The sequence below is a fragment of the Arachis hypogaea genome, chromosome 5 (genome assembly GCF_003086295.3).
Source record: "Arachis hypogaea cultivar Tifrunner chromosome 5, arahy.Tifrunner.gnm2.J5K5, whole genome shotgun sequence".
NCBI classification, from domain to species: Eukaryota; Viridiplantae; Streptophyta; class Magnoliopsida; order Fabales; family Fabaceae; genus Arachis; species Arachis hypogaea.
The window spans coordinates 110,256,596-110,268,266 of NC_092040.1; the positions used below are offsets into that span (position 1 = coordinate 110,256,596).

Below are 11,671 nucleotides of genomic sequence, written 5' to 3' on the forward strand. Positions count from 1 at the left end.
ACTCGATATGAGACAATAAAATTGTGTCCTACTTAATCAATATTGCTGACTCAACATAAATTTTAATTTAAATCCAATTTAAAATTAAAATATTTAAATTTAAAAGAGACTATAAATTCACTTCCCTTCTCTAGGCTATTGAGAATCTTCACTTAGCATGATATTACAATAGAAATAAAATCTCATGCTGCTTCCAAAGCAATGAACATTCAAAGACGACGAGGTAACTAGAATTCTCTTTAATCACATCACCCACTTGCCAATATTATAACAGAATACAACTGTAATCCCCCCCCCCCCCCTCCCTCCCTCTTCTCTCTTACCTTTTTACTTTTATTTATTTATTTTTCGAATAACCAAGAGAAAGCACATTGTTGGATTGGAATAATTTAAAGAAGAAAAAAAATGAAAAAAGAGAAAATGGATAGAAAGTGTTTTTTTTTTGGATGAGAAGAAAAAATAAAGTAAAAAGAAAAAAATAATGTCAAATCCACTAAAATATTTTCACTCCAAAGATGAGATGAAAATAAAGAAAAATGTAGCAAACATTAATAAAATTACACATTTATCTCTTATTATTAATAGATTATAATTTATATAGATAAAAATATTAATGTAATTTTATATTATTATAATTTTCTTTCTTCTCACATTTTTTTCTATCTAAACAAAAGAAAATTTTCTCTCTATTTTATTTTCATCTATTTTTTCTTTATCCAAACAACACACAAATAATTTTATTTTTCTTTCTATTTTTTCTCTTCTCATTTTCTTTCCTCTTATTTTCTTTGCTTTGATTTTCTTTCCAATATCCAAACAAAGCCGTAGTGACTGGCCGTGCCTAAAACAAAAGGCCCACAATTAAAACCCTGCAAATGACTTGCATATTGATATACTTATACAGACATGATAACACAGCAAAAAGTGCAAAGTTCTTTCTTTAGAATTTGATAGGCTAATGAATTTCTGCTTTCAGCAAACAGAAGAATTATAGTAATTTACACTCTCACAGGACATGTACCCATTCAAACTTGGTCATCCCATTTCCATCTTCTTCCCACCTCTTCAAGAACAGCTGCGCGAGCTTGGCTTCTTCTTGCCTCATCCTCCACCCATGATCTGCAACATTTGGTCTCTTCATCAGACTATCACCGCATACAACTCAAAATAGAAATCACAATTTATACCATGAATATTGTAGCAGAACTCATAACTAATTTGTGCATCAAATCAAAGTTCTAAAATGCTCTGTTCTATATTTTATGTATAAGAGAAACAACTAAGTTTCATCAAGAGATGGTAGCTGCAACATTAATTGCAGAAACCTAACCATCGCCCTTCGCAAATTCTGCACCAGCGATACTCTAAATTTTACGCTTTGTTCAAGAAAAAGTTAAACTCAAAATATATGTAGCTAAGTAAACGAAAAATTTTTAACCTCAAATAATGTTGCCCCAAACCAAACAACTGAATAGCACTAGAAATAAATAAATTATGACAACTAATTAGAAATGTGATTGCACACTACCAACTGTCCTACCTCTCTTTCTCTGGCTTTGCAAAGCTTACAAGTTTTGAGATTGTAATTTAAAAAGACATAAATGAAATAGGAGTTTCGAACATAAACAAGTTTAAACACAACAATAGTGGGGTAATATGTATGAGGGGAAGCCAGAAGTCATAAATTACCTAAGAATCTGAAGAGCTTCTTTCTCAGCTTCCAGTGTGGACTTGGTGTCAAGTATTTCTTCATGCTTGGACTTTAAATCACTGAGCAACTTCTGTACAGTTTGATTTTCATCGAGATATATGACTCTCTCTGATGCAAGCCTTTCTGATATCTCATCAACTTCTTTCTTTAAATTAAGTAGCAGCTGCTTCTGACAATCCATCGCCACCTTTTCTTTCAAATATTCTGCATATATCTTATCTTGGTTACTCTTTTCTTTCTCCAAAGTGTTAACTGCATCATGATAAATCCTTTCTAGATCAACACCTCGATTTTTCTCCTCACTATACTTCTGATCCCAAAACTTCTGTATGTCTCCTCGGCTAAGCAGCTCAAACCTGATCTCTTCTGCTTCAGCTTGCCTGACAGAATTCTCAGCTTCTATTCTTGACAATTCAGCAGAAATTGCTTCCTTCATCCTGCCACTTGTCAGAGCCACTGCTACTTGTGCGTTTGATGATGGTTTGTTTGGCTGAAATCGCTTGCTCTGTCCTGTAACAGTATGTTCAAAATAGAGCTCTCATATGATTATTACACATTTTTTAGCACTCAGTTACATAACCATAATAATTGACAGCGAGTAAGCATTAGCTGGATATAGAAAATTCTGAGCTGAATGCTGTTTCTCTCATTTTTACTATATTTCTAGTTTTCTACAGTTCTACATTGTTCTACAGTTGACATCACGAGAACACATAAGAATTTACATTTTTAAAAGAGTATAACTATGTAAACAAAAAAAAATTGCAATATGATCTTCAATGAAATGAAATAATGAATCTTTTCTAGTGATCAATGTCATGTCACAATTTCCTAAGCTCAAACTCTCAAAAGAAATAAAATGACCATATTTTACTGTACATAAAACTGTAGGGAAAACTGATATACTTGACAAATTTGTGTAACAGTCAATGTGAGAAAAGAAGATTAACATCAGTGCTTATACAAAACGCCTGAGGGATTATACCAAAAACTTTTCTGAGTATACTACTATCTCCTGCCAACATGTCCATGTACACTGCAGGTGAAGTGATCTCCTTCACATCCATATAGCCTGCTTTTTTAATTGATATCTGGACTGTAAACAAGTCAGGTTTTTAGAGCTGACAAACAGAATATATTCAAAACTCCATACACTATTATTTTGAAAACGGCCTACCTGATCAGTAACTCCAGAAAAAAATTCATACTCCAACTGAGCTTTCCAGTCGATTAGATCCTGTCTTGAGATGAATCTGCAGCATACATATATCTGAATCAGTAAAAATGAAAATTGAATTTGTCTATTATAAAATGTATAATATGGATTTCATACAAATTGATACTTACCTATCAGGACAAAAATTTATGTTATCTTTGCTGTTCAATCCACCAGAACCAGAATTATCCTTTGAATACAATTTGCTGGGGACTACACCAGCTTCTGCTAAGGCTTTAACCTCAAATTAAGAAGGAAAAATTCAAACTTCTGCAGCAGGTAAGAAAAATAACTTCCATATGAAGTAATGTTCTGCCAGTTTTTACCTTGAATGGATCTAAAATCAGGGTCTTCCACACTGACATCATCAAATGCAGTAACTACGGACTCAGAAAGTGATATAATTGGAGCAATCCTGTGTTTGGGGTTCCTAGAAAGACACAGAAATAACTTTCAATCGATGTCAGGCCATGCTTAAGCAATAAATTTTTCTTGAAAGAAGAATTCAAAATCGGTGCATGCCTCGGGAGCTAACCTTTCAAGAGAAGAATTCAATTTAACTAGCCATCTGGCAAACTCTCTTCTGGTACATAGTTGACAGGCTTCAACATCATCATCAATTATCTACACAAATTGGCAAAGTCCACAATATTCATACTATTTAAATATAGACACACATGATAAATCTTACTCTAAATCAGGGTGTAATCTTATCATTTATGAATTTATAACAAATTATTATAGCACCTGCCCGCATACTGTCTACATGAGCATTTCCCTGGACCTTAGCCTCTATTCTTGCTTGATTTTTATCACTTTATAAGCATACATTTACTAGAGACATCAGTACAACAATAACCATACTTAAATGAGTATTGCAATGTTTACAAGATTTCAATACTAGTAACTAAAAAAGGTAACTAATTACACTTCATGTCGAATTTGACCTTTTCAAAACACAATTTTCATAGGGTAATAATAATAAAACTTTACAATATTTGTGGATCTTAATTTATATTTAGCTGACATGGTTTGGTGCATAACTGAACAATTTTTTAAATGCATCCAGGACTCCAGGTTCCCATTAATGATGGTTTAATTTAAAATGATTAAGCACTTCAAGTTCTTCCAAGTTCCCATAACGGTTTTACATGAACAATGAAGTAATCTTGCACTTGTATTGGCAAGTAACACATTCCAGTAAGTATCACTGGTCTCCTGGATTCATAACAAAAATCATGCTTCTAGTAACCAACCTTCAAAGTCTTTAAGACTAATAATGCTTCTTCTTGTGTAGCATCCACAGAAACTGGAACTATAATACGATCAAGCTTTTCCAGTGTTGCTGATAAGAGTCAAAGCATTAGGACATTTCAAGATACCACCATAGGTAACACCATACACAACGTGATTTTAAATCTCTTAGCTTTTTATATTAAAAAAAAAAAAAAAAAACTGAATTTTATTGGAACTGTTGATTATTTTATAAATTTATACAAATATGTGAAAAGTGATATTTTTAATAAAAAAGCTAATCTTTTGTCAGAAAAAAAAGCTGAAACAAACAGACTCTAAATAATGAAAGCAATATAGAAAATCTTAGTATAGCAATCAGAATAGCTTCCTAGTTATAGGAGAAATCAACAGCACCATACACGAGACATATACTTAAAGCCTTAGCCCTTAGATCACATTAAAGAGGAATATCATCGCAGTAATTTTGACAGGCAAACTATACTTAGAAGAAGTACCCGTTTCAGGGGCAGTAACAGGGGCAGGGACAGCCTCCTCCGCTGCCTCGGTAGTCAAACTGCTCTCACTATTCGACTCAAACTCTGCAGTCTTGTTTCGATCATCTTGAATCTTGACAGTACTCCATTTCCCTTGCAAAACATGCATCTGATCTCTGAATTGAATCTTGAATCCTACATTACACGCAACCAGAGACTTCAAAAATTGAAATTCACTGCCCAAATCATCACTCACCAATAGAACAAACAACTCAGATAACAAGAATTTACCTTTCCTTGTTAGAGAGAGCGTAGCAAGCAGAGCAACAAGAACAGCAAGCGTAGTCCCAATGCCTACTACCACATAGGAAGGAAACCCTACAGGCAAGTCAACGCCAAATTTCACACCTTAACTTTCTTCCCCATCAAACCCTAACTATTAAAATTACTAACAGCGACTAAAAATTCAAGCGTAATTACACACTGTCGCAATTTATTGATAATCATAATTAAGAATTGGGTGGTGTACCGATGAGGTGGAGGAAACATACCCTTGTTGGTAGGCTTGGGCTGGGCCGGATGCTCGAGGAAGGCCCAACCGCGGAACTCGTCGTCGTCAGGGGGAGAGAGCCAAGAGAGGGAGAGATTGGTGTGGTAGGCGAGGGAAGCGGAGAGATGGCGGTGGTGGTGGTAGCGAGTGGTTGTGCGCAGTGGATGCAAGGGTCGTAAGAAGCAGAGGAATGGGATTCGGAAGGAATTTGAAGAAAAGAGAATGTGGCGACGGGAGAAGGTGTTAGTGTTAGTGTTGGAGGGGTGGAAGAGGAAGCGACGGGAGAAAGTGGCAGAATACATTTTATTTTTTGAACACGGGCTAGCTAGGGTCTGGGGTTTGGGTTTGCGGAATTTTGGGGAAGTTGTTATCAGAGTTTTTGGTTTTCGCTTCGAAAATAAGAATGGAGATGGGGAAGGTGAAGGTCAGCTGCTCAGCTGGTGGAGTGCGGGGGTGGCGTGGTAGAGCCAGAGGGATAATCGAATCTAATACAATTAAGCATTACCAAACCAATCTATGCTACTATGGCCCACTCCTGCTGCACAAGGAGGATAAATTCTGTCTTAGTTTCTATAAATCAGTTTTAAGGAACTCTTAATAGCATATTTTAATCTTCAATAAAATTTGATCAGCAAATTAATTTTTTATATTTTATTTTCCTAGACAAATTAATTTTTATATTAAATTTTTATAAAAAATTAAACAAATAAATTTTTATTATTGTTTAATAAAATACAATACTTTTTACAAATTTTTAAAAGAGTAAAGTATCGTTTTTGTCCCCAACATTCTAAAGTTGTCCCTAACGTTTCAATCGTCCTATTTAAATCCTTAACGTTTCAAAATTGACTCAATGTTGTCCTACCTTTAGGGTATTGATGGTGAGATAAAATTGAGACGATTTTGAAACGTTAGGGACAAAAAACGATACATAGAAATAAATTTTAGTTTTATCCTTCAATAATATCAATTTTTTACTATAATAGTATTCAATTATTTTTTAATCACATCTCTAAGTAAATTACACTTAATCACATTACTTTCATTCTAAATAAAAAATTTTTTATAATTTTACACTTAAAATTATAAGTTAATATAAAAAATTTTATTTAGAATGAAAGTAGTGTGATTAAGTGTAATTTACTTAGATGTGATTAAAAAATAATTAAATATTATATACAGTAAAAAATTAATATTATTGAAATATAAAATTAAAATTTATTTCTATGTATCGTTTTTATCCCCAATGTTTTTGTTCTATTCAAGTCCCCAACGTTACAAAATCGTGTCAATTTTGTCCTGCCGTCAATTCTGTTAGCGGATTCCTAACGGCAGGACAACATTGAGTCAATTTTAAAATGTTAGGGACTTAAATAGGACGATTGAAATGTTAAGAACAATTTGAGACTTACCCAAACGTTGAAGAAAAAAACGATATTTTACTCTTTTTAAAATTTATATATCAATTTGTTTTAGACTATTTCTCTAAAAGCATTGTTTTTAAAAACTGAGTTTAAGAATTAAGAGTATCTCAAGTCCAAAAAATCGATTTCAGAATTACTTATTATCTCAAATTTCAAAACATTACACTTCAAAGGAATAACCTACAATAATAATTTCTTATCAATCTACTTAATTCCTCATCACTCAACTTATGAGTTTAATGAAAATATAATAACAGTTTTTTTTAAAGAAAAGATTACAATATTAACTATATATAAGGCTAAGAGTATCATATAAATATAATGTCAAAACAAAACATCAAACAACTCATAAAAATAGCAATTTGAAACACTAAAAATTCCAAATAAAAGGATAATGACAGCATCATGTCTCCAACATACTTTTTACAATTTTGTTTCGATAAAAACACTTTTAAACAATATTACTATTTGTATGAACAATTTATTTGTCACATTCTTTTCATTTTAAATTCTACCCCAAAAAAATGCAGGTGAAAAATTTCAAATGTATAATGTCCAAATCATGATGATGGAGTGTAATTGTCATGTCATTTGATTATTTTTTCAATTATTTAAATCATTGACATTACTATTATATCTACATTATATTTAATTTTGAGTGATGTTACATGTACAAATTTTTTTTTGTAACCAAATCTAATTAAGTTAGTACAAAGTCCACCAAAAAAAAAGCATGTATATATTACTACTATTTTTTTGTGTTTTTGCATTATACAAATTTTTGTTGAAGAGTACAAAAACTTGTTGATATAGCACACAAATTTTCGAAGCATAACATATAAAATTTTGCACATAACACAAATCGATGTAGCACAAATATTTTTACGCATAGCACACTTATTTTTGTACATAGCACACAAATCTTTGCACATAACACAAATTCTTGTTGCGAATGTATTTTATTAGTTGGGTGAGTCAATGTTCTAAGTATGTAGTCTTCGAAAATTTTTATACTACACATCAAAATTTATATATTATGCAACAAAATTTTTGTGCTATTCACACAAATTTATGTATTATGCGTATTTTATTAGTTGGGTGTCATTATTTTGGGCATGTGGTCCTTAAAAATTTGTGTGTTGCATACTAAAATTTGTGTGTTGTACACTAAAATTTATGTAGAATGATGAGAAAAAAAGAGAAAAAAATTAACAACAGCAGCAACAGGAGGAGGAGGAGGAGGAGGAGGAGGAAAAAAGGAAAAAGGAACGTAAGAAGATGAAGCAGCAGTGATAATCGTTAAAAGAAAGAAAAAGTAGAGCAGGTTTTTATTTTTAAATAATTTGGTTAAATTTGGTTATAAAAAGTCTTGGAGACCTAATATTTTTAGTAAAATAAATGCAATGATGAGAGTTTCAAAAAAAGCATTTTAATGGTGAAATTCTTTTCAAAAATAAAATTTGGATAAAAGAAAAAAAAATACAAGATCATGAAAAGCAAGCATAAAAGTACATAATTTGTCAATAAAAATGAAAGAGTTTATAGATCTAAATTTGTAACCCAATTATTACATCTCTTACTTAGATACATCAAGGTATGATTTATTTTTATTTAAATTTTCATGAAATATTTTAAATATGTTTGATGCCTTTGCATCTTTAAAATTTTTATATATATTTTGTTAGTTTTTTTATTATTTAAATTAAAGTTTTTTTATGTTTTGAAATTTTAAATGAAGTTTTCATGACTAATAATAAATTTAGAATTGTTTTAGAATTATTGTGGATTCAAGTTATATTTTTACAACTAAAAGGTAATTTGTAAATGTTGTCAATCCTAACATTTTCATATTTAAGTGAGCATAACTTGAATTATAGAGATCCAAATGAGATAATTTTAATGGCGTTAGAAAGTTAACATTCAGAGCTTTGAAACGATACGCATATGTCTATAGTGGACATTTAGATTGAGTCACGCATGACTATCACCTTTCAAGTCACAAAAACAACGCCCAAGACTTTAAGGTACACGCCCTTACACGCCCAAAACTGGGCGTGCAACGCCTAAAACTGGTGTGCAACGCCCTCCAAGCAAAAGAAGAGTGGTGTGCAACGCTTTTGAGGCTCTCCATGCTTACGTGTAACGCCTTGAAGTTTTAGAGCTTTGGAAGAAGTGGCGTGCCACACCAAACCCAGGTGTGTAACGCCCCTAAGCCCAAGTGCCATGCCACAAGCCCAATGCCAATTGAAGTCCATTCTCCTAGAGGTGTACATTCGGTTAAGATTGAAAACAACAACGCGCGTTGAGCTTGGGGGCTCACATGTTTGACCATAATCGAGGTATAACCGCACGACAAAAGCTCAACTTGCCAAAACGTAAGTTTGGCAAGTCAAGCTTGGGGGCTATGTACTGTATCCCTAATACATCGGCAAAAAAACAGGTTATTCCTCGGAAGGATGAAAAAAATTCAAAATAGATAACTCCCTATCGTAACAAACTTCTCCCCTGAATCTCGCACTTAAGTCGGCCACGGATATTTTGACTAAACCGACGAATACTTCAGCCATGGCAGCTATAAATCACAGTCGAGACCGACAATAAGGGGCAGGAGATCACCAACACAACACACGATATTATATTTACTCTCGTTAAGATATTTCACTAACTTGAGCGTTGGAGTCTTTTTTGCATGTACCATATTTGGGTCCGAATTAACGAGAATACTTCACTTTTGGGTGACAAGTTCCAAGAGCTCACAAGAACAGTGTAGAGCCGACCTATAGCACGGAAGAGTATCTTGTCCGAATATTTATGTTTAATACTATATATGTTACTTATTTAAATTTAAAATTTCATTAGTTTTTTGATCATATATTATATCATGCATTAATTATACTTAAAATAATTATCTCTAATATAAAAGGTCAAATTTACCATGGTTTTGAAAACCGGACCAAATCGGCCAGTTCAACCGGAAAAACCGGAAACCGGTTACCTAGCCGGTCCGGGTAACGTGAAAAACCGTCTGGCAAAAAACCGGTGAAAAAATCGGTCGAACCAGCGGTTAACCGGCGAACTGGAAGAACCGTCCGATTTTTTGGCGGTTTAGTGGTTTGCAACTTCACTAGCCAAACGACGTCGTTTTGGCTTTTTTTTAAGAAAAAAGAAAGGCATACGCGAAAGTCCCAAAGCACTAACCCTAATCTGAGTAACCCCCCCACTTTCCCCTTTCTTCCCCTCCCCAAGTGCATTCGGCGCCAGCCTCCATTCACCCACGAAGGCCACGAGTGCCACCCACAGCCACTCACAGCAGCCGCGACCACCACCGGCCGAGCCCGCCTCCTCGTCGCCGAAAGTCACCTAGCCCGCCTCCTCATTCGCCACCCACAACCATCCACAACAGCCGCGACCACCACCGGCCGAGCCCGCCTCTTCGTCGCCGAACGTCATCTAACCCGCCTCCTCATTCGCCACCCACAACCATCCACAGCAGCCGCGAGCACCACCGGCCGAGCCCGCCTCCTCATTCGCCGGTAAGACTCTGTTCCTGTCTCCTTTATGTTGCCTTCTTGATTTTGGATTTTGATTTTCTGAAGTTCTGTGAGCTCGCCTGTTTTATGCTGCCTTCTTGATTTTGGATTCTGATTTTCTGATGCTTTTTATTTTGAGTATGTTTTGCTGCTTCTGTTTTGCTGTTTCTGTTAGCTGTTTGCTGCTTCTGAATATGTTCTGATCTTGATTTATGAGCCTCGATCCTTTTAGGACTTGAATGAGTTCACTAAAAAGTTCTGGTCTATCATCACAGCAAACTGAAATTACAATGTTGTGCTTCAGTATCTTCACTTTAGCATAGCTTTCATCTTGATCAGGGTCACACTATATTATTGTTATTTCATCAGTTTCACTTGAAACTGTGATGCTTTTGCTCACATCCATCGCTTTTCGCTTTAGATCCTTCACATGATCTACTATACTCCCTAGTAATGCAGCCTTGTCCATCTGCATCCGCAACAAAACTTAATTAATTTGATTCTGCTTTTGTAGTATTCATTCCGGCATAATTCAAAGTTGAACTTATATTACTCTTACACTTCTAGTTGAATTGATTTTGAAAGCATAATCAATTATGGAATTTATGCAGTCTAGAAAACAAAAACATGTATAGCTTCTCTAGTTCTCTATCTATCAAGGTTGATGAAGTAGAATTCAAATGCTTTAAGTTCTATCATGGAACCTATTAAAGCTATTAATAGCATAAACTAATGATACCTTGCATATCATGTCATTTTCCTAAGGTAGGTAATTTCTATTTTCTTGCTAGAATTCAAGGGGTGAAAAAGAAAATCTAAACTCTGAATAGCATAACTGATAGAAGTAAAAGTAAACAATATGTTTTGCCAAAAAGGAGAGAAGTAACTAACTATGTCTATGACAATATTGGAATATGAATTTTGAAAAACAATATTACCTTATCAAACTTAGGAATCAATTTTCTAAGAGTTGCAAGTTATGCATTGATCTGTCCCTTCTTCTTTTCTCTGCTTGGCTATGGCTCTTAGAAGCACTTGCAGCTCTATCTTCTGGAAACCCTTCAAAGGCTAAAGGCCATGGATATTGGAATTGAAGAGAGGCAAATGCTGAGTCATAGGCATGAGGCACTATCTGTGTTGGTACTGAAAATGGAGAATTATTGTTACTGTTTGGTGCAGAGTAATGGATAATTTATTATGTGAAATATTAAATTTTATTAAGTTAGAAATTATTTAATTTATATACTTAAGATTATTTTAAGTTTTTTAATAATTTTATTTAATATTTAATTAAACCGGTTGAACCCCGGTTGAATTCCGATCGAACCAGTAAATCATTGAACCAGTGACCTCACCGATTTATTGACAGGTCCGGTTCTCGCAACCTTAAAATTTACAAAGAAATTGTAAGACTCGTCGGCGCGTATATGTAGGCCCCTCTCTAGTCCTGGATAATGGATGGGTATTTGGAGTGTCCAATAATTTTTTCAAAAAAAGGGAAAAAAATTGG

At 34.0% G+C, this 11,671-nt stretch overlaps 1 protein-coding gene and 1 pseudogene across 1 annotated transcript; both read right to left on the reverse strand.

The window, feature by feature from the left end:
• Positions 1-861: 861 nt before the first annotated feature.
• LOC112802699 (uncharacterized) lies at positions 862-5,772 on the reverse strand. The gene is made up of 11 exons (XM_025846026.3): positions 5,209-5,772; positions 4,949-5,035; positions 4,679-4,852; positions 4,184-4,272; positions 3,463-3,551; positions 3,254-3,357; positions 3,059-3,161; positions 2,889-2,964; positions 2,697-2,802; positions 1,690-2,221; positions 862-1,119 (listed from the first exon to the last, which is right to left on the reverse strand). Exons 1-11 carry the CDS (start codon positions 5,507-5,509, stop codon positions 1,026-1,028), a joined length of 1,755 nt encoding a protein of 584 aa, XP_025701811.1. The 5' UTR covers positions 5,510-5,772; the 3' UTR covers positions 862-1,025.
• A 4,474-nt stretch (positions 5,773-10,246) lies between these two features.
• LOC140173278 (transcription factor bHLH51-like) lies at positions 10,247-11,347 on the reverse strand (annotated as a pseudogene).
• Positions 11,348-11,671: the final 324 nt, after the last annotated feature.

Coding starts and splice junctions, on each gene's coding strand:
- LOC112802699 (XM_025846026.3), bottom strand. CDS start 5,509: ATGTATTCTGCCACTTTCTCCCGTCGCTTCCTCTTCCACCCCTCCAAC. Junction 5,036..5,208: donor GCCCAAGCCTACCAACAAGG/GTATGTTTCCTC, acceptor ACTTGCCTGTAG/GGTTTCCTTCCTATGTGGTA. Junction 2,803..2,888: donor TTTCTGGAGTTACTGATCAG/GTAGGCCGTTTT, acceptor TTTACAGTCCAG/ATATCAATTAAAAAAGCAGG.